Below are 24,152 nucleotides of genomic sequence, written 5' to 3' on the forward strand. Positions count from 1 at the left end.
GGTGACAGCAAGAGGAGATCTGCTTGGCTTGGCCATTTTTGATTAAGGTCTCAACACATCCCGCAGCGCGGTTCTCGGCGCAGTCTCAACCAGAAGACACAGAAATTAATTTGTAAACCTACAAATGAGCCCGCGGCAGTAATCGGCGGATTTGCGCCCTCGGAGACATGGGCTGACAGCGGGACAGCTGAGGCTGAACAGACGGGGACAATGCGGGTGCCGGGGGCTGGCGTGCCGTTCTGTTTCCCCTTATTTCTGCTCCTTGTTCTTTTCGCTGTCTCCGGCTCTCGGCTGGCCAAAGCCTGCTCCGAGCTGACCACCATCAGCGGCTGCCGCTGCACCGACGACCGCTCCAAGTCTCACGCCACGGCTTCCCGCAAGAAAGTGAGCTGCATCGGGGAAGAACTGACCGAGCCGCCCCAGGCTAGACTGCTCCCCAACCTGACCGTCACCCTGTGAGTACAAGAAGGAGTTTTGAGTTTTCGGCCCAGGTCTTAAACGGTAGCAGGACAGGGCGTGAAGTGCGAAGGAAGGGAGTGAAGTCGAGATCTGGCCATGTATTCTTTAGCGGAGCAAGTTAAAAAAAAAGAATCAGGTCCAATTCAGGGGGAGGCAGAGGTCGGTTCCACTCTGCAAGGTTAAATTAAGAGTATTTCTTTTTCTTTCATTGTACCGTTCAACGTGGAAGTGACCTCTACTAGCTTCTTGGTGGCCGGGTCGGACCCGAACTCTCAACATATGCAATTAAGGCATTCTCCCACACCAGTATCATACATATCATGACATTGACGTATTGGGCATCGGAATTCACCGTTTTCTTCACAAACACACATTTCATTCATTTGACCGCACACGTATTTCTACACTTGAGTATCAGGCCAGGGGTGCAGAGGTGTTGTACAGCATTTGAGTCAATGCAGAGAGTACAATCAATCAATCAATCAATTTATCAAATGCACAACAATACAGCGTGCGGCAGTAGTTGCTGGCAATGAAATGTCTTTGCTGATGTTCAGAGAGAGGCTGTTCTCCTGGCACCATACTGCCAGGGTTTCAACCTCCTCCCTGTACGCAGTACAAGCTGCCTGTCCTTGATGGATCCACAAAGACTACGCTCCTGACGTCTCATGGCCAGCCACTGACATCGGGACGTTATCTGCTTCTTTTAGCTCGGGTACTGTGATGCAACTAGAATCGCCTTAGAGAATCACACAGCGGGTCCCCGTTGTCTCAGCCGTGTTTTACAACGTGACGGGTTTGCCCACCGTTAAGACAGCGGCGGTTTTTGCAAGCATGTATCTGAACCGAGGCTTTTGCAACTGCGCAAAACAACAAATGCCAGAGCTGGCTCAGGTTTAGGGGCGACCGATGAAGTCACGAGAAAAAAAAAAGTGGGCGACGTTTAGCGAATGTAGGTGGAATAAGTTGTATTTCATTTTCTGTTGGCATGAAGTTCAAGCGTGTGGGACACACTGTCGCTCATCTGTGTCTTTAAAGGGGCGGCGCGCGTTTGTTTATATAAAGTTCGACGGCTCTTTTTTTTACAGTAAAAACATTATGCAGCAAGAGAACTGGCCAGCTTGCACTGTGTTTTCACGTCGTTTAATGACGTACAGTACAGTAGTTCGCTATTGTATATAGACTGCATGTAGCGGGCCATTGAGCTAGAGCCTTTTTTACATCGTTTGCCCCGTGAATTCCAAATCCAGTTCGCTTTATAGAAAAACATTCTGTTACACTTTAATTTCTAAAACATCAGATTCATCTTTTTCGAGTATTTTTAAATTTCACGTAGACGCATTTTAAGAGCAATGCGTACGGCCTAATTTTCAAACTACATTTCAAACTAATTTTCCCCACTAGCTTTACTCCATTCGTTACCTTATGTCAAAGCTGTTGTTTTTTTCCCCCAAGATACTTGTTTAAACCACCGTTGCTTGGAGTGGTTTAACTACTTTTGTAGTTAAATCTCTGAAGCATGAGGCCACGATTCTGCGTTTTTTTCTCCAAGACCATTTGCGGACTAAACGCTATAACTCGCGGAGGAGAATACACTTTTCCAGAACTAAAATAAAATACTTAAAACAATACAAGCAATACACAATTTCTGTTTTATATTAAACGATGCTCCATAGCAGCTCGATCGTGAAGTATAGTATGTTTCTGATAACATTATAACGCGAAGAAGTATCCGTGTTCACAATAATAAAGCGTTGAAAACGTATTTGTAGACCCAAGTGTGTTAATAACGCGCTCCCACATCTCGTGAACTACGCCTGCCTCCAATTACTCTGTTAGTAGCGTTTTCTTGCTCGGGCTTTGTGAGTTGAAAGGAAATCGTTCTCCCTGTTTCACGTGTTAGTTATCATTACCGAATTAGTCCCAGGCCCTCTCGGTGAACTGCAGCGCTCACCTCCAGCAATCGCCTCGAACAGCTGACGTAACCGGTGCCTTACGCGCAGTTATCACCCCCGCGGGGCCCGCGTCAGCGATCGCAGCAGAGGTTGCCCTGACTTCGAATGCGCGACATATTTGAGGACTGCGCTATTCTGTGGTGGCAACTTCTCAGTGGATAAAGTTTTAGATCATTTGTGAGTTACAAGGGAAAAGTGTTACCCCTCGTCCTCATAAACTAGGACACCTCACCTTCTAAAAGCCATTTTTACCGTTCCACAATTTCCTCGGTCTTATTAGACGATACAAAGACGTCTTATATTTAAAAAAAAAATGATTTATGAGAGATTTTTAAGCCAACACTGGGTAGCCAATGTTTCAATTATGTATTTTGTTTTGTGGGGGGCGGGGGTAAATACATGTACTGTTTATATCCTATATTTTAGATAAATATATGGCGTTGTTTATGTGCACATGTATGATCTGTGTATGATAAAGAGTACATATATATGGTGTATATATGGTGGTATAAAACGTATATATGGTGCTTATATACTGTTAAGAATATGTATTAACTTTCAGTTTATTAGCAACAAAGGATCTATGAAGTAACTGATTGTTATCACTTTGCTGCATCCTGTTGGTGGAATTGGTCTTCCTGCGTATTTTTCAAAAGCGAGCTGCAGCTCACCAAGCTGTCGTTTGCAAATATAAATTAGTTGTATGTCCACCAAAACAATAGTTATCCAGACAGGGTGAAACGTTTATCCTTAGTTCATCCGATGTCAGAATCCAGAATTAACTCATTCTATTAGTAAGAATGTAAGTTCGAAAGTTGCACACACATTTTGAAACCATTTAAAAATAGCTAGTAAATGTTAGTTTATCTTCGATGGAAAATCAGAAATTAATAAAGCTGAGCTGTAATACAAAAGCCTTAATGCAGCTGCAACCAATTTTTTATCTTGGCTGGCTCAGGTACTGAATTAGCCAAGAGATAGGCCTGTGTTTTCTGGTCTTGGGATTGATTTGGATAGTCACATTAAAAGGTATTAAAAAGCCCTTCTGTTTTCCACTTCATCCCATTTGTGGCATGATTAAGGGTATATGCTTATTTCAGAGCATAGCTCGTATATTATGAATGGTAAGATAAACCTTGGGCATGTTTGCTGATGGCAGAACTTACAGTCCAAGGTAGAAACAGGCTTTTGAAACTTTTTACAGTATGTCGCTGAGCTCTCTGAAAAAGGAGAATGACCGTGATAAATCCAGTCTGTGCTAAAATGGTTAATGGCAAATATAGACAGGCAAATAAAGGCATTTTAGTTAACACATTTATTGCTGTGTCTTGGTGAAAATATATGGTGTTGCAACAAAACAGCTGTATTCTATGGTGCCATAGCCTTGCACGAAGATAACTTGTAAACATATTTTAATGCACCATAAGGTGAGAATAAGGTTCTCTTTATCATTTGGTAACTATTCTAAATGCAGTAACTTATTTGAGAAATCGATAATATTACTCTGGCGGAATTGTTGTTCATAGGGACAGTTAAATGATGCCCAGTCTGTCTGATCTCATGCTACATGATGTCAGAGTTGCATGGTTGAGGTGAAACAGACTCTAGTGAAAAAAATCAAACTCTGGCCCACCAGAGTCTGCTCACATTCCATGAGCTCAGTAATCTACCTCATTCACAACGTATCCCCTAGCACTATGCCGGTTTAAGCTTGGCAAGGCATTCCAAACAATTTTGACCTTTGTATTCGAAAAATGTTTTCTCCCAAATTGCTTTTAATTCATGTTGTGTTGTGTCATTTAAATATGTCCACCTGCACTGATTCCTTTTAAGATACCTTATAGTGTTAGGATATCTCTTGTGGTCTAGGGTTCCTCAAGTAAATCAGGAACCAATTCAATTAATTTCCAATTTGTGCGAACATATAAATTAAACAAATAATTTTGTCACTTTAAACAACTTTGTGATAAAATGTGTTATCTTACATACATTTTTTTTGGTTAAATTGTATGTTGCTTACGAAAATAATATGTCCACAGGCTCCAGACGTCCTCTTTGTATGTGTTTTGGAAGTGTGCATCATCATAACATCACGTTACATCATTCACCACAGTTTTCGCTTGAGCCATCTGTATCAGATGGATGAAAGTGATGTGTCATGCTGTAGGTGTGGAGTTCACGTTTAGGTCAAACAATTGGGGTTTAGCAGTTAACACTTTTTGAAATGTGTCTGAAACTGATCCAGTTCTGGTTTAACCAAAAATTAGAAATTCATGAACTTCATTATATGTTCCGATGTTATGGAGCCAAGTGGGCAGACGACGTTCGCTCTTTGCAGCAGATCCATAAAACAAAGTGTTACTGCCTTCTGAGTCTCAGAGAGCTGTTGGCTTAGAGGAGTGTCACTTTAAATCCACAATCGATTGAAGGAAACACTCTTGAGTTCAATTTCTCCCCCCTTTGGGCTAACTTGGCCCCGCTAAACTGGGATAACTAGAAACACATTTTCTCTTCTTTTTATCCTTATGCTTTGTGTTTTAATGGCGGCTTGGCTACTTATTTTAATACCGTAATATCCCAGCAATCTCGGGCAGCTGCTGCACAATTGCCTTCTGTGTGCCTAGGCAGACTGTGTCCACCAGTTTGATGTGAAATTAAGCAGGTCTATAAAGCACAAATTTCTACGTTGCTTTCCTTTACAAGCTATACCTTTTTTTTAATAAGGCAAACAAGAATTTAGTTAAATGCTTTCCACAATCTGGTGAGAGATATAATTACAATTATGGCATTAGAGTACTAGTGCACCTCTGTCTCCATTGTTTAGTTCGGATTTATCCTGTTTTAGGATTCCAGCGCATGTCTCAGTTAAGGTGATTGGAGAGGTGTCTGATGGATTTGGTCCTGTATTCACCTTGGTCCATTCCACCTGTTTTGCTTTTTAAGCTGCAAGTAGCTTTGTGTCCAACAGATACCATGGAGTTTCTTCGGGTGACCCAGAAAATCAAGCTCCACTATTCGGCCCCAGATTATTCCCAAAAGACACACCTCTGCACCTTCTGTTTTTCTTTCATTTGCATCACTGGTTCTGGAGTTCTGTGTGATGTGTGAAACAACTTCTGTTTTTTTTTTCCTTCAGACCACCTGAATAAAATCCTCACCAAGTTATTTTTGCCATTCTGGTGGAAAGTGAATTTGTTATGATTAATTGCATGTGATTATCTTGGTTGCTCTTCTTTGAGCTCTTCCCAGAAGGCTGGTTTTGTTTTGGTAGTATGGTTCCCAGAACATAAGATGGTTTTGGAAAAGCAGTTATGCAAGCACATTATTTAATATTGCAACATTTCTGAGCTACTGGTCCCAGAGAACTGAGTGATTTCTCTCAGTCTGTTTTCACCAAACAGGCATCACTCTGGCAATGTCATCTCATCCTGATATGTTCCCCCTTTACATTCACCCTTAACCCACAGCATAAGACTTTATTGTAACATCATTCCAAATCCAGCACCTAAAGGGCACAAAAATGAATGCAACCTAAGAAACATCAGAACATAAGAAACAGTACAAACGGGAGGTGGTCATTCGACCCATTTAACCAAGTAGTATTAAGTAGCTAATTGATCCTAGGATCTCATGCATTCTTGGAAGAAGCCAGGTTATGGTGTCAATGACATGGCTGGGTAGCTTGTTCCATACTCCAGTTAGAATTAGAAACCATTAGAACTACAGACATCGGGGGGTTAATGGAGAATGTTAACCCACATTTGTGTCAATTGTTCAGTAAGTATTCTTGTTGTGTTCAAGGGAATTTGATGTAATGCTTTTATTGAATCGGGTTGTTTCCTTGGTTTAAGACCGTTAAGACTTTAAACGTAAAAACCTAACCATGACATTCAAGGACAGTTTTGTCAGACTGTGTTTACTTATAACAAAAGCTTTGTTTATAACAAAAGCAGTGCGGAGAGACACAGAAAAAGGCTGTTTGTGTTTTTTAATTACAAATCAAGCAGTTGCTTAGCCCCCCCCCCTGCAGTGTTGTGTCACCATTAGTTAATGAGCTGCACTTCCCTGCTGTGACCCACATACCAGCGTGAAACAGTGATGGGGTCCCACTTTCTCTCCCAGATTAGAGCCGGCTCCCACTGGCGAGCGTGGCTTTGAGTAGAGGCACATCAAATTCACAAGGGTCTGGCAAGTCATGCAAGACATTATTTTACATGAACTACAGCTACCCTGGCTGACCCAGGCCTAGCCAACAGCCAAGCTGGATGTCACAAGACCACTGGGAGCAGTGATGTCTACCCTATGCTCATCCTACACTCCAAACACTCACCTTCAGTTTCCAATCAGCAGTTGCAAACTGAAAGAACAGAGCTAAAAACGACAGTGTCAGCACTCCTGATAAGTGGCGGCTCTGTGGCTAAGGATCTGCACCTGTGGCTGGAAGGTTGCTGGTTCAAATCCCACAGCCAGCAGAGGAATCCTACTCCGTTGGGCTCCTGAGCAAGGCCCTTAACCCCAACTGCTCCAGGGGTGCTGTACAATGGCTGACCCTGTGCTCTGACCCCAGGCTCTCTCCCTATCTGTGTGTCTCATGGAGAGCAAGCTGGGGTATGCAAAAAGATAATTCCTAATGCAAGAAATTGTAAAGGGTTAATAAAGTAATGTTATGAAAAAAAAAAGAAAAAACTCCTGATAAGTCCAGCAGGAGAAAGTGTTCTGTGTTTTTGCTCTTCCACACATCTTCCACACACTTCATTATTAAAAACAGCTTTTCTAGCCATTATGTGCAGTTACTGTCTGAGGACCAGCTCCTGCACAGCTATCTGAAACGACAGCTCCAGGAAAAAATCCTCTTTCATCCTGAAGATACAGGGAATTTCTTAAAGCGTTATAAGACAACAAACAGCAGGTTTAGAAACAGCCAAGGTTTCAAAATCAACCGTTTACCTTTAAATCTGGTGAAGCTTGACCGTTCACAATTCCCAGTCTCCTAATTCAAATGATCCAAATGAGAAAATGTCCTGCAATTGAAGCAAATTATCTTGATGGCTTAGAGAAATCTAAATATTTGGATGTGCTCCACATTCCCCACCAGCAAAAGAAAAACCTTATGAAAAGACCAAGCACAGGGATCAATCAGACTGGAATCTTCTGCTTTTGGATTTTCCTGCAAAAACATTGTTACTTTTAGAAGAAAAGAATTATTATAAAAGTAACCGAGAACATTTTGCTGCTTTGATTTGTATTTCTTTAGGGTGACGATAGCTTCTGTGCATTTTCATTTACACATTCTGAATTCCTCCCCTAACACATAAAATCACTGGAAGGTAGGACTGCAAATTTTATTCATTGCAAAGTGACCTTGGATGAATACCAGGCCCCAGCAAGAGATTGTCTTCAATGCCCAAAAATCAGGAGTGTTGCAGATGTTCTTTTCAGACATACCCAGATGTACTGAAGGCACATTATTCAAATGTATTCTCTCAGACCAAGTGTCTATGGATCGTGAGACTGGTTTGGAAGGTCAGAGCCCTGGATGTGTTGTTTAAGTCGTGACAGCTGGCCTTGGTGAGCATTCCTGCTGAGATGCTTGTGTCCGAAGGAAATCTTGACTGGGATTGTTTATTAAAAGTATTAGTCTGATGTTGTCAAATCTAAATAAACGTTAGCAAAAGCCTGTTCTCCTGTTTCCCTCCATTTCCTACTTCCATCACACATTCACTGTGATCATCTTTTGGTAATCAGGTTAAACATACATAACAGTTACATAAAAACGTTTGCATGTCTGTGAAAGTCCCAGAAGGTAAAACAAGGTTGGTTTTATTCGTTTTTGTGTCATTTGGTACGCATTCATTTCCCGGCTGGAGTCTTTATTTTTAATGGCTATTTTTTAATACACAGTTTTGTGTCTCATGTTCTTTGAAATCTCTTCATTGTTTGATAGGTGACGCAGAATGTCACTTATTTTGTGGGTCTGTTACATCATAAAATTCATGTTTCTTTCTGACTTATAGAAATTTGTTGAAAAAATGTTTCATTGTAATAAGTATAATTAACATTTTACAAACATCATTACTATGTTATTTAAATTTTTTGATAATGCATTTTGCATTTCATGCATGATTATTCATGGAGTATGAAGAAGTATTGTTCCTGTCTGGAACTACTGTCCTGTCTATCCAGTAGTTTAGTTTCTATGAATCATTACAGTTCTTTATTCAAAAGTAGTCATGACCCTTAATGTTTCAAAATAGAGGTTGTCTACATTCTTTTTCATCCCTCTCAAGTGAAGAGATTAAACCATACATTTAGAATGAAAGCATCTAATAAAAAAAACCCTGTTAGCTCCTAAAACATGGAGTTTGTAAAAATTGTTTCTGTAAAAACCTCCAACAGTATTTGGAAGCTGCTTAACCTCTTTCCATCTCTCTCTCCCTCTCCCCCAACACAAGTTCATCCACACGCAGTAACTCTCAACCTAAATATTTAGTCGTCCTGGTAGGAAACTGCTATTTCCAAACGTCTTCCAGATGTGAGCTTATGCGGGTCTATATTTAAGGCTAATTACGTTCGGCTGTGAAGTAGAAGGAGTCCTGATACACAGTGTAGCTACAGTAGAGGGGCCAGTGTTTCTAGAACTGCACTACTGAACAAAGCCTGGGTTCTTATCAGGCCGGAAGAGGCCTGAACCGGGAGTTTGGGGTACTTGTTCTGCATTTGTCACTAATAGCACATTCTGTCAAAACTGCAAGGAATTGCCTTTTTCCCAGTGAAAAAGGTCAAAATATTTGTCAACCAAAATAATTTAGTTTTATTTTATGCTCCAGTTTAATTCTGGCTTCTCTCTTTGTGTTTTTGGGCTGCAGCTTTAAGTAGTCTCATGAAGTTCTTACATGATGCCAAAGTCTTCCATCTCTCCACACACACACTCACCCAAATGTCTTGTTTGAAATCTCCCTGCATTCCTTTTATCCACACCTTTCATGACCACCCCAGAACCCTTTCCAGAGGAACTGCCCAACACCAACATGTCCAGTTCTGTTCTGGCATATGGACCACTCTGTCCTCCAAGAACAGAATTTTGTAGTACTGCACTGTATATGCATCATTTTATATGTGCTTTGCTTTTTTTCCAGCTGCTTAGCCTGTTGTGTCATGATGCATATTCCACTTTGGATTGTTGTCTTACTAACGAAGAGCTGCAGAAAAACGTCAAGGCTTCTCAGACATGGAAAAAATGCCATGAAGGGAAGGGGCTTAGAAGTGTTATCGCCTAATGTTTTAGACACGTGAGGGAGGAGAAAGATACAGCGTCTTTGAGTTAATTAGTTCTGGCCAATAAGAGACTAGCTGTTCAAAAGCAGCTGGGGATTACACAGAACAAATGGGACAGGCATCAGTCTGCAGGAGAAAGATAGGACAAAGAAGATGAAGTGAGATACCTTGACTGTCTGGTGTTCATGTCAATGGTGTTGACATAAGATAGTACATCTGCAGCAAAGTCTGGAGCACGCACAAACACATCTGTATATACTGGCCTGGGGTAGCATGAAGGTCTTGATGCAGATAATCATGTGGAAGTTTGGGAAATGATGTGAGGAAAGTACGTTAGTCCCATATATTTTGGTAATTTCACTAATTTGTTTGGCACATATTAACCAAACAGGGTTCTCTGTAAGCAAAATGAATGTATAAGCAATACACAGTGGTACAGTAGACCTGCATTTTAGAGAGTTATTAGAGGAAAATCATTAGGTTATCTCCTTGTGTGTCCTAAAGAGGATGAGACATGAGATAGTTTACTGGTATTTTGACTTGTCTTAGCAAAAAAAACAGTAAAAGTCGTAGGCCATCCTACTATTCAAAACCAGTAATCTTCCTACTCATTGTGCAAACTTAATGATTTTCTTAGGGAAAAACATCTGTAGACTGATGTCAAGCCAAAAATGTTACTTTTGGAGGGCAGCCTTTTATGGTTGCCTGTTTTTTTGTGTTGTGTTTCATTATTAAAAATTAACTTTTATCAGAAAGACGTATTTAAGCATTTCAATAATGTAAACCTAAACTGAAACCTCTGTCTTCCAGAAAGATCTTTCTTTTTTTCCTCAGTACTCTTCCTCTGGAAACTCGTTTGGCAGCATTATAGAAATGTCAGTTCCCACAAAAACTTCATTCTACCCTGAATTATCTGATGTCATGACATCACTTTCCCCCAGAAACTACACTGCTTGGGATTCACTAACCTGTTGCTATACGTTCTTATTCTAAACCAATGTAGCAGCATCAGTTGAAGCAATTTCCCCAAATCTGTCAATTCAATAAGGTTTTCTGTCATTCTAGGCATTTGTCTCATGCAGTCCTCCCACAGCCAAGTGGGTTAAGCCAAATATTTCCATGACTAAGCACTCAATAAATATTTTTATTGATCATATGGAATGCATGGAAATCTTTGGTTCTGTTGATGCTTGTAAAGAGCTCTTTGCTGTGTTATTTGTTAGCAGATATGATGGGGCTGTTAAGATGCAAGTGTTTTCCAGTTCCAGAAATTCTGATGGGCAGAATAGTGCAAGTAGTCTCTTATTATTAACCTTTTATATATTCCAAGTATAGGATTTGGAATAGCCCTTCCTCAATGTGCTGCATGAATACTCTATATCGGGAGTGGTAGTGTGTGGGTGGCATGCCTGTGTGTGCGTGTGTGTTTTAGAATCTGCATGTGTGTAGGTTTTTGAATTCCTTGTGGTCAAGTGGTTTGGTGTCTGTGATCCTGCAGGAGTGAGCAAGCACGTGTCCTTGTGTGCTTATGTGGAGCTGGATTTGGTGGTGCATCCTCAAGGACATCTTATCAACAGACCAGGGAGAGATGGAATGCAAGAGGAATTCCAGAGATAAGCCCATGGGGAATGGCTGAAAGGGGGCTGAGTGACTACATAGCTGGGTGGGGGTTGTGGGGGTCCTGTTACGAATAAAAATAAATAAACAGAAGTCTGATGTACGAAGCTCTGAGATGGGATCAGAGCACCTGTTCATATCAGGGACTCTGTGGCACCATCCTAACTAAAATATCTGATTGATGCTTTTATCCAAAGCAACTTACATTTGTACCCACTTATACATGGAGGATTGTAGTGGACTAATTCAGCTGAAGTATCTTGATCAAGGATATAACAACACTTACCTGGCATTTGAACCCACAGTCCTAACCGCTGCTCCACACTGATGCTGCCTTCCTTTACCCCCACAACCAATGATGTCTAGGAGCCAAGGGTTCTCTTCAGATATCTGATATCACTGCAGTTTCCAACAGGTCCTTGTAGTCCTGCTCTGCTGGCCTTACTGCTCTTGAAAGGTCTTTAGTTGCGTCATTGTGAAATTGCTCACAAACATCTCTTGCAAATATTTTTTTTTCGGATCTGGCAAAACTCCTTATCCTAAATAAATAAACCTTTTCTTAATTGCAGTTATTTACCAGAGACTGAAAGTGGTCTACCCATTAAAAAAAACATTTTTGTCCATTTCAGTCATTACAGTTGCAGAGCCTTGTGAAAATACCACTGGTGAAGCATAAATTTACTCCATATGTCTGACTATACAAGAGTACTCAAGCTAAGAGGCATGAAGTACACAGCACCTGGTCTTGGCTTATTTACATGAACACCTGTTTACAAGAGCATGAAAGTCATAGCATCTACAATGACTCCACCTCAATGCAATGCAGTGGCAGTCTCTAATTTCCATCTTTGTATGACCACATACGCAGAATACGGCCACTCTTTTGTGTGCCTGTTTTAATGTGATTGGTTTAGATCTGCTTGGTGATGTTTCTCATGAGGTAAGGATCCACAAGCTTATTCTGTCTCTCTGATCTGGAACTGATATTTTATCCCAATAACATCACTAGTCTCCTCCTCACCTCCCTGATGGTTATCTGAGGCGTTTTATCTTGTTGTAAATACAGTCATTCATTACAGCGTCGCTTGGTTGAACTCAATCCATACTGCATCACTCTTTCCCCTTTCCTGCCTCCTGTCTCCTTACCTCCCCTCCCACCCCCCAGTCCCCACCACTCTGCTCTCTCTCATTTGCCCTGACCACATGAAGGATGTCTCCAGTTCCTGCCATGGGGCTGGGGTGCAGAGTCAGAGCTGAAATAAAGGGGTTGGTGTCTGTGGCGAAGATGCCTGTGGCGACCACCATATGTGTATACATTATTTATGGCAATTCAGTACGGCACAAAGTGAGGCTCTGTAGCCCTTGTGTCATGCCAGGTCTTCTCTCACCATGAATGGCGTGCAGCCTACAGTACCTAGTGTTAATGCTTCGGTGATCATTCTCATTGACCGTCAGTGGGACTGAAGCAGGATTGTGGCAATGCACCTACAGCTGTGGACAAAATATTGGAATCATCCCGGCAATATCGAGTGTCCTGATAGTGTGATGGGAATACTAGAAAGCTTTCAGTATGAGCCTCTTTATGTAGTTGTAACTGTCTGGAGCTTGAAAGGTGTTGCAAACTCACCGGATCACATGACCAGTCTTCTGACTCTGTTGATCTGTTTGTTCTCTTAGGCTCTGTTTGGCTGTTGGAACCATGTAATGCCAAAAAGACAGCCCATTGGGTCCCTACCAGGGAGAAACTGCACTTGTGACACCTGTGCCCGTTGCTGTTTGCCCGACAAAAGACTAAACATGTTTAAGGAACTAAACAATCTAGAAAATTTAGAGTGGGCCGTTGAAAGGCTCTCAACATCAACCATAAATAGTGCTGCAACTGCAACATTTATGCTTAATAACCTGTGGAAAACCCTTGTAAAGGTTAGCTTGTCAGTAGCAATTTATGTAGAAACAAGAGCAGTGAATCAGAGAAAAATGACAAGAACATAAATAGTAGGGAAAAGAAATAGCAGAAAATAAGTGGAAAAGGCGATCACATTAAATTGTCCTTTTTGGCCCTGTTTGAAAGACTTCTGTAAGATAATCTGGTTGTGCTACTGCCTTAAATTGCTAATACAAGAGTACTACATTGCGCCCGGACTTCTGTGGTGGCTGTGGTGCTATGGGAATACAAAATCTTGGGAATGGGAAGTTTCTGTGTGTTATGGGAATCCACGCAAATCTCAAACGTACGTGTGTGCACAGGGTGTGTGGGTGTGTGGACGTGGGTGTGTGTGGCCACAAGTCCACAGCTTCCTAAAATAGATACCAAGCCACCCTTCTCTAATTAGAGCCTTTTTATAAAAGCCAGATTTTTTAATTTTAGGCTGGGGAGAAGCAGAGTGACTCCTTCAGCTCTGCGTTGTGAATGGATACACTCAAACATGTGCGCACGGGAATGCACACACACTGACTCACAAACAGTACAAACAGCCTTCCGCCCCTCTTTGAGACCCTCATACACCCTTTGCTCTATTCATAATGATGACATACACACCCTCAAAACTCTCAGTGCAAACACTACTGGGCAGAGGTTGGCAGCCAGTCAGTCTGGTGGCTTGCTGGTGGTGCTTGGTTATGTTCAATAGTGCCAAAGCACCACGAATCGGTAATGTTTTCCAAGGACCCCAAACTTTTATCTGTTGTAACCTGAGAATCCTGGTCAAATGCTGGATCTCTCCCTTCAGTTATGCAGGTGGTACCTGCCTCTTCACTTTCTTGGTTTTAGCTCAATGTTAGTGGGGCAAAAAACTTCAATTTAGGAACACGATATCGGTTAATGTCTGAGGTTTTACAGAGGGATACAGAAGGATGCTCACTACACCCTAGTCTAGCTCGGAAATTCATAAGACTTGCCACTTTTCCCAAGTTCAATACTTTTCTGATTGCAGACTGAAAGGGCAAGCTGACCGATTTTTGGAAGTTCAACAAAGGTGACTCTCCAACAGCACTCTACTCACAAGCTGGAAGGACATATGACTGTAGCATCCTTCCTGGCATCAGCACTGAGTTTTCACATACAGTATACTGGCTTGCCATTTGTACTTGTAACCAGCTCTGTGATTTTTCATTTCTCTTTTTTTCATCTCTCTTTTTTTTGTCACAAACGCCTTGAGACCCCTCCATGTGTCCACGGTTATCATTTTTCTCAATAACACTCCCATTCCACTATCAGGGATGCTCTCAACACAGGTCCGTGATGCTTATTCACCACAGGAACTAGTTTCTAGCTTTCTTTAAGGAATTGCAGGAATAAGGCCCTGAGCAGATAAAGAAAAAAAACCCAACTTGCACTGGAATCATGCCCATGTTGTTTTCTTGGATAACTCTGTTTACCCTGCGATTACATAGTTCGTGTTTTGCATAACTGCACAACAAGAGATAAAAAAGTTTGATCTTTCAGACTTGGCAGAAATCTGTGACCGTGCTAAAACCACAGTGGTAAGAGACAATGGAGACATTCAGCCAGAGTCAAATGTATCTCAAGAACAAAATACCCCATTTTATTGAGGGATTTCTATAATGCCATTATCAGACAGGGCCTTGGCCTCACTGTGTGTCTCATTTCAGCAGAAAGCAGTGACATTCGGCTCAGCCTTAATGAGGAAAACAGTGCTGAGGCCTGTTCAGGTTTGGCAATGCTGTATATGTATAATAGTAATTTGGAAATTTGGCAATGGGATGGGCTGGGATGGTAACTGCTGAATTATTTTGGGCTGGGGGTTAGGTATGAAATAACAGCGCTTGTGGTTAAATTTAAAACCGATCACTTGCAAAGAATCACAACAGAAATAGAGTATGATTTTTTCAGAGAATAACACTGCACTGAACATCAATTCTTGCATGATTTAACATGCCACAAATATCTACAGGATGGACAATACTGCTCTGTTTGCTGAGGTAAATACTGCAGTTTAAAGTTTAATGTTGTTGTAAGTAACGCTATGGTCTTGGTCCAATGTGGTAACATACAGCAAATGCACAGCAAACCCATAAGTGAACATAACGTACTACAAAATGATTTCCAGGTGAACTTTCAGAAAAGGTGAAACAGCTTAGGCCTTCACTGCTGTTGCTCTCCACAGGCCAACAGCAAAGGAGCAACCTTTGTCCACAGATGCGGAGAGCCGTTGATAGATTTGCTGCAACACTTCAAAAAAAAAAAACCCAAATTAATGGAGGCCCTTTTAGACAGTAGCCGGGAAGTACACTCAAGCGCTGTCGGATCACAGACGCACACACAGTCACACACGGCACAGACCCTTCCCCGCTGAGCACTGCCGCTCTGGCAGACAAATAAAAGCAGTAATTGGGGGCTCTGGCTTCATTAGCAGGGCTGAAGGCTGCAGCACTTTACAATGAAAGGCTGTTGTCGAGGGACCCCGGTGCTCAGACCTCTCCCTGTTTATCCCATGAGCTGCTGGCCCCTAACCATCGCCATGTGTCTCGGAAACAGACCCTGTTCCGAATAAGCGGGGTGTTTACTAACAGCACTGCTACCCCTACACCACTTCCTCACACCCCTATGAAAATAACTTTCATGTTTCTGGAGAAATGTCCTGATTCTCTATAAAGGCCTATATACGCTTCTATAGAAAGCTACAGGCCATCTGCAGGTTATTTTCTTGATGGGGGATGAAGATGACAGATTGTGTGGGAGTTAAGTTCAGGCTTGGACCTGGTGTGCTCAATCTATTATTTTGTACCCTGGAGATGCAGTCAAATAGCATTTTGAAGTTATGAGGTGCTATTAGAATCCTGTGGTAAGAGTGTGAGAGCTTAGAGTGGTTGTTAGCACGATCCTGACACAAAAACCTCATTGAATTGGGTTTCCTGAAGGAACCATTGATTCGGATTGTAATCCATGAACATGGAGTTTTATTCCCAGCACTCAGAACTCTTGGTGGTCAAGATGACTCCTCCACTTCTCTCTCATGCTGATGTATTTTTGTACTTTTGTGTCTCCTGGTCCCAGACAGTTAGCTGATATTTCACATGGTAGAGCATTTTAATTGGCCAAATGGTGAGAACTGAGAAGGAAGTTTGTCCTTCATTAAAATAGAATTTTTTAACTTACATAAGAACATAAGACTGCTTACACATGAGAAAGGGGCGATGTTTTTTATCTGTTTTACTGTATATTCACCAGTTTCCGAATTTCTCATCTGGATTAAACTGCTGCTGTTCCGTCGCTCCGGGTGAGATGATGACAACATAAAGATCTCCTTCAAAAGATCTCCTTTCATAATCAGATAAGAGATATCTCCCGTGAGAATCTGACTACAGACTTGCCACAGTCTAGGCTGGGCTCAGTGATTGCCATGATGTACTACTGTAATGCCAGACGTGAGTAATGATCAATTCATCCTATCCCTACCTTGTATTAAAAGTGACAAATCTGGATTCCTAGCAGTGCATATTGTATCTTTGGTTCGCTTTTCAAATGAGAGTCACTTCAAATAATTTGGATGATTTGGTGGGGAATCCAGTTTAGAGAGACCCTTCTTGAATCAGTGCTGCCCTGGGAAGATCACAGCCAGGTACCACTGACTAATGTCAATGTTTTGCCCTAGAAATAGCTGGGAGAGCTGATCACCATTTGACCAAAATGATTCCAGGCATAGCTCCTAATAAATTTCATATTGTATGGAGTCATATCCTCATGTAACAATAAACTAGATGACTACAGTTTTACCTGGGTTTTACACTAAATGGCCGTGCTGTTTTGCTTTCAGATGTATTGTGATTGCACTCTGCTTTACTAAGCTAGACCAGGTTGCAATTTACTTCATTAAGTTTTTATAGGGGCAGTATTACATAGCCTTTGCAAATATTTACCATGGTAACTAAGAGTTTAATCCCAGTCTAGGATTTCAAAGCTTACTGACAGCCTTGGAATGGAGTGTTGGACAAAGAAGGACGTCACATTTATGGCAAAACGCCCCTGAGCACAGGTGGACAGTAATGCCATGATTAATACCACCGATGTAATTCTGACAATGGCCACTGGATTTACCACAAAATTCCAGGTTCTTAAAATGAATTAAGATCTAATCAGAAATCATTCTCAATGTAGTCTTAATTATTGAGGTTGGGAATGAAAATGTATTTGAGCCCATACTGACTCTGAAGCAGTTGCAGTCACTGAATGGTAAAAAGTATATTATTTCCTCAGAGTTATTTAAGCACTTCCTCACCCACCCAAAACGTATAGTGAACCCTTGGGATTTTCAATAACCATTCATCTAACACTCCTTGATCCCTGGTCTGGCTTCCTACAGATTTGAAATTCTGAAGCTGCTGTTGTTTGGAGACAAAACGGCCATACAGTTTTTCGCAGTAGGCGTTTGCCTTGTGTGTGGCCACTGGGATGCACAGCAGTTCTCTAGTTTAATTATGTTTATACAGAGTGTGTTGAATTGTTTTGACTTGCTTTATTATAGTTAACCTGCACTCCTAATTTTGTTTGCTTTGGGAGTAGAGATTACACAGATAGGGAGGGGGGATTTGTTATCCAAATGAGTTTCCTCAAATAATTTCATTCGATGGAGTTTATTACCCAGCACGTAATAAGCTTTGGTGACCTTTGACCTTTTGGCAAGGCACACTGGGAATATTGGCCTACAGAGGACCTATATAAAAATGTGTTGTCATCATCATCATTGTTGCTTTCTTTAAAGTGTCTGTACTGTCTCCTGAGGTAAGGAGAGAGAGAAGTTATAAGAACACAGAGCTTAACTCACTGAAGTATTTTTATTAAATGTAAATCCCTCTTAAGACCCTGATCCTGTGTGTGCGGTTTGCAGTGTACCCTGCAGCCAAAACTCCAGCACTGTCAGGGAGAGAGAGAGGTGTCTTGTGGGCTGGTGGTTTGAGCTGAGGGACAGCGAGGCCGGGGCGATGCTATGTAGTGGTTAGAGGTGAGGATTCCGGACTGAGGAAGACGGTGTTGAACACAGATGAGAGCAAAGAGGAGCAAGGGAGGCAGTATCAGATAGTGAGTAGAGGCGAGGACCGAGGACGGGAGGTGTGCTAGTTCAGTGGTTAGACCCAAGGATCTGGTGGGGAGCAAGCGAAGGAGTGGAGGTTATGAATAATGAAGGTGCTGGGAAGGAAGGGAGCTCAAATGGGGCTGGTGGTTGGTGGTTAGGAGAGATGGAGAGTGAGTGGGGTTTCCCAGACTCGTGGCTAGAAGCTTTCAGCAACTCCTCCCATCCCTACGGCTTTGATGGACAAAAAGATTCAATCTAACAGCAATTAACAGCACAGCATTAAAAGTAACTTTACAGGCTAACAGAACCGCACTCAGTATTCAAGCAAAACAGCAGCATCACCACTTTCCAGCCTGATCCTGTCAGATCTCAGAAGCTAAACCATGCTGTTGGGCCTAACCAGTACTGGGAAGGGAGTCCAGAAAATCTTGTTGTTGTCCAGAGAAGTTGTTGTGGTAAGTGCTGTTGGTGGACCAGTAGGTGGGGCTCTTCATTCTTGACTGCTTTAGGGCCTGAGAGGCAGTGGGATCAAATAGCTCAAGGTAAGGTAATGGAATCTTGTGTGCAGAGTCAGGGAGAGAGAGAAAGAGAGAGGAGAAAAGAACCAAAGAAATGTTTTTTTTTCACCCAAACCTCAGCTTATTAGGAACAGATTTTTCAGATCAAAAGCAGGATATCCTGTCCCATTTAGGAGATTTTTTTCGGTAAGGGGGAATGGTTACAGACCTTTTTTTTCCCCCTCTGCAAGCAGCTGCTGTTTAACTGCACCACAAAACTGCAGCTCAGCTGTCTGCAGTGTAACTGTAGAGCATTCCCTCCGAATCACAACAGGGCAGAACCACATGCAAAAACCAGTGCAGCTGGGCCATCAATAACACAGAAGAGATTCTGCCCTCAAGTAATATAACTACAGCCCCTACAAGAATCCTTCGCTCTTCTTTCTCCTGACAAACACAAATCTGGGATTTTTTGCATCACTTGCTTGTAGTAACGCCAACAGCCTAGCCCCATCAGTATGGGATATTTATGGATATTTATATATTTATATAAGGGATTTTCAGATTAATCTAAAACCACACATTATTGGAATCTTTGACCAGGAAGAAAAAAGCCGTAACACTCAACATCTTTGCTCAGTGCATCTCACTGCTTTCATACCCTAGGTGATAAAAGCTAGTCCTTCAGTGAAGGCAATTATGTTGTTTACCAAGTGGGATATTCATTGTAAAGTTGCTTAGAAATTCTGTAGCTAAGTACAGTTTTTTAACTTTGTGGCAATTAATGGGTGGTGTGTAATTCTATTGCTGAATGTCTACAGTAATAGGGCTGAATGAGCTGTAACCGGACGGTCTATCACGAAGCAGACAGTGTGGGTTGCTTGAACTGGAAGTCTTCATGGAAGGTCGAAAGGCTGATATTATTTTTAACTGTATTCCCAAGAGGCCAGTTTGGTTTCCATACAGCAATAGCCTCTTCATGCTTAGAATAATACTGTGTCCTTTACATCTTAAAGGTATTGACTAAGAGTTATCACCTCTGGGGCAGAGATGACAACCTTTCACTTTGATTGGTTGCTATAGAAACTCTTGGGTCCTCGTATTTGGCGATGTTGTAAGAACAAGGTGGGGTAGATGTGCAGGAAATGAAGGATGCCTCACACACATAGACAAGTAACTCCAGCAGAATTCAGTGTCAATCATCTCTTGCAGGGCAGTGGGTGACATGAGAAAGAGATGCAAAATTAAGGCTAATTGTTATACTGGACTTTTAGGAGAGGGAGAAGAAACGGGGTAGGGAACAAGACCAGTTTATCTTGCTGAATTTATTTTTTGGCTTGTTGTTTTTGTCGTCTTGCTAATCAAACGTAAAAATAATACATTTAGCACCTCTGTTCTGGTGTAAAACCTAGCCTACAGAGGCCTGACCTTGTGTTTAAAAATCCTGACTCTGGAGAGCACAGAGGGTCTGTATATCTGGACGAAAGCAGCCTCTGGCTTAAAACATACATAAAATAGATAGAACATACACCCCTTCCACTGCTTGTCTCTAGACAATGCAATAACGACGCAAGCCCAATTGTCAACAATTAAGTTATGATCAAACAGCAAAATCTGTAAAACATACCTGTAACTCCATATCTGTATTGAATTAACTGGCTCTCTGATCACCAGGCCTCACTTTCCTGTATGCTAGACAGTATTAAATCATATTGACAACCCTGTACTGTGCTTTTAACTCGGCCTACATTCACTTTCATCAGAAGTACTGTGCCAAACCCTGTAACTCAGCTTCATTGAATTAACAGGCCAACAGATCCCCAAAAAGCTGTTCTGTGTTCTGTACTCAGTTGATCCAGTTCTGTAGCATCTTTAATGTCTGAAACATTACTAGCCATGCATCAAATTAGGTCAACAATGCAATTCTTATATCTCTATGTTATTGGGTTAGCTAACTTTCATGTCGGCAAATACAATGACATAGAGGTTTTCTGTAAGGGATTAATTCAATTAGCTGGTTCCTTGTGTGTAGGACAGTCCTGGGCTTCCTGAACAAGGCTTCCTTCTGTGTATGTGTGTAACTTGGCCAGACTGAGTATTCTGTAAAGGCTTACAATAAGGGCTGTAAAGGCTCCCTGTGTGTTTCCTGCTTTAGACTATAGTGATTTAGATGCCCCTCAGCCCTCTAATGGAATACATTGCTCTTTAAGCTGGACCTTATTGAATTAGACCTCTCAACTCTACAGTCCGAGGTCTTATGTGGTGGACTGCATTGAATAATGCTCTCCCATTTCAGCCCTCAACAAAGTACTAGCTCTCAGATCGCTATCCAGGAAGTGTCCTCTCGGTAACCTCTGACCTCTGCTGGCTGGGCCCTGAGTAAACAGCTAATTGGCTAGATTTCCTGTTTAGCCTGGCGGGACCATTACCTATTTTGGGCTGTTTACTGAGCAACAGCTTGGAGGTTCTTTTTTCAGTGGAAGTAATAATACATATCTCAGTGCGCTGTTTTAATACCCGTATATTGGCAGACACAAGCATGTCTGGAGTCTCCTGTTCTAGATGAAAGGCACTGCTGCTATTTGCGCAGAGTATCTTCAGTTTTAGTGGATTTATAGCTTCTAGTTTATTGGTATACATACTTGATTGTGATGTTAGATAACCTGGTTTTGGGTGGATAAATGATTTGGGTGTCTCAATTTTCTTTGTGTGGGAAAAGAGGAACATTAGTTTATGAACGTCTCTCTCTCTCCTTTGAAACACACGTTCTTAGACAAACAATGAGAGGAGAATTCTATGTCTGCCATGCTCCTCTGGGAGTCTCATAATGGAGGATACTGGGGTGTCAGCAGGAAAACAGAATACAGGATTGATCATGAGAGCTGGGGGGGGGGACAAGGGAGCTTTTTTTCCAACACCTTCCATTTTTCAGAGTGCTGTTTTGAGCGATGTTCTTGGACAAAGAAGAAAACATATGCTGAAGTGGAACAGGAGAGAGGAGTGAGAATCTGATATCGGCGCAGAGTTTTGGTCCAATCTTATGTAAGGCTGGGCTAAGTAAGGTGGGAGACAGTGCCCTCGATGTTATTGAATAAAGTTGCCGTGCCTTTAAATCGGTAGGGCGTGTTCTCTGTCAGCTCCTTTTAAAAAATGTAGCAGCGCGTTGCAGAGTGCCGATTAAAAACACACTGCTTTTGACAAACAGAATTTGCAGGCAATTAGAGACCCACTGCAGGGGGAAGAGGAAAGTGGGGCATGGTGGGGCCATCACTAAAGAGCTGGTGTGCACAGAGACAGATGTGCAAACTGAAAATCTCCTGCGTCAGTGTGCAGTCTGGGAGGCCAGCATGTGAATATTCTCCAGAGTGTCTAACAGTCCAGACGTTTCTGAGGATGCTGCATTGCTCCTAGTTTATGGTTTGTTGTGCTCGCAAAATTCTAACCGTTGTAACTGAAAACCCTGGAATTAAAAAAAGAACGCATGGAAAGCTTGAACGCGTTTGGTGTTGGTCATTGCAAAACAGACAGGATCAGGGCTCTGCAGCAGTGGTACAGAACAATTCCGTCCAAGAAGTATTTCATATTCCATGAGGATATAGACCTCAGTTTCAAAAACGGAAAAGTCTTTGTAGTTATAATTGAGGGTCATGTACTATGAAGTTTGCAAAACATTTGCTGTTTTTTTTCCAGCAAGTATACTTTTTTGTGATGATTCAGTCCTTACTCTTGTGTTCTTAAGTACAGTTAAGTACTGCTATAAAAATAGCTTGAGATGTGTAATAGTCCTGCTAATATTAATATATTTGTGTGTCCCTGCGATGAACTGGCATCCTGTCCAAAAAGACACCAATCATGTGATTTCAGCCCTTTATTACAGCCTGTGCTTCTGGGATGGGCTCCAGATTGCTAAGATCATCACTTAAAAAGTGACTTTCTCAGTGGATTGATGGATAATTTGTTTAAGGAAAAATTAAATCTCTGTGTGTTTATGTTGTTGAGGGTTAGTTGTTCTTTTCTGCTGGGGGGAAGTTTTCTTGGGAAAATACATTCTTTGTCGTATTCCGTTATCACTGGTCACTGACTGCACATTTACTGAATAGAAAGGGATGTTGTAAATGGCCTCATGAATCCAAACCAATAGTCCTTGAGCTGAGTGGGTTTGGAGGTTTGAATCAGATGTCCTGAGATGAAATCAGAAAGTGTCCTGTTTTTTTTTTTTACCTGCAGAGACTGGGAGACAATTTCAAATTCAACTCCAGAGGCTGACATAGTGTCTTGACTTGATACAGACAGGGAAACAGTTGTCAACAATTAACAGAAAAGCACCATGCTAAACTTGTAGCAAATCTCAAGACTGGACTCTCAGGGTTTGCAAATTAAAATAAAATACTATAGGAACTGGAGAGAACCAGCTGTGATCTGAAATATGAAGTTAGAGTATAAAGTCACATTGACACATATGAAGTATGTTTAGCCTCTGGGATGTGGTGATCTATAGCACTCTGTTCTTAAGGCAATAAATAGTCCCTCTAAGTCGTTCTGTGTTCTCTGATTACTTTGCACACAATACAGCCATCAGTTTTACAGCCATTTCCCACACCAGTGCAGCATGAATGCCTGGGTTCAAGTATGAACAGCTGCAGCTTAGCCTGGACTGGGAGCATCACTTTGTTCTCCAGATATGAGCGTGATCAAACAAATTGATCTGCTGGCTGGGGAAAGGGGGATTGCCCTGGCAAAGGTGATGCTTTCATTTGATCCGGGAGATTTTCTTTTGAAGTGAGGGCCATATCCACTCTCTAATGGAGTTTGCAGATTTTGGAATTCCACCCTGCCCTTAGCATTCTATAATCAGTAAAGAAAACAGTTCCATGGTGCCAGAACAGTCAAGTCGCAGTTGCCACCTGTGTCACTATTGCCAAACTGCACCTACAAGAGGAATGCCATCCATACTGTGTATCTTCATAACCTCACATATCAAGTCCTTCAAGAGCACCTAGTGTACATGATGCTACACAGGTCTCCCAGAAAGAGAAAACTCTTTCATCACCCTTATCCATGATTACTATGTTACATTTGCATTCTAGGTTTCCATGACAGCACCATGGTTTGTCACTATATGGCAGCATGCTTATAAATGTTTATTATGGAAAATACATTTGATATGATAATAAGGAAAAATGAGTGGATTTTCACATCCTAGCCTAGTAATGAGCTTTGAAGGTAAGGTAAGATCACAGGAAAACAAAAGGGGTGTCAGGCATATTAATATTAGTGAAGAAATGTATTGGTTACATCCTGATACCCTGTCCAGA

The 24,152-nt window shown here is 41.8% G+C and overlaps 1 protein-coding gene across 1 annotated transcript in view; it reads left to right on the plus strand.

Moving 5' to 3' along the window:
* Nucleotides 1-210: 210 nt before the first annotated feature.
* Nucleotides 211-24,152, plus strand: part of adgra2 (adhesion G protein-coupled receptor A2) — a 57,108-nt gene continuing 33,166 nt past the window's right edge. Inside the window, exon 1 of the mRNA XM_088624076.1 lies at nt 211-455. Coding sequence (XP_088480202.1) covers nt 211-455 — 245 coding nt within the window. The remainder of the gene's footprint in view (nt 456-24,152) is intronic.

The sequence above is a fragment of the Lepisosteus platostomus genome, chromosome 3 (genome assembly GCF_059453375.1).
Source record: "Lepisosteus platostomus isolate fLepPlt1 chromosome 3, fLepPlt1.hap1, whole genome shotgun sequence".
Lineage (NCBI taxonomy): Eukaryota > Metazoa > Chordata > Actinopteri > Semionotiformes > Lepisosteidae > Lepisosteus > Lepisosteus platostomus.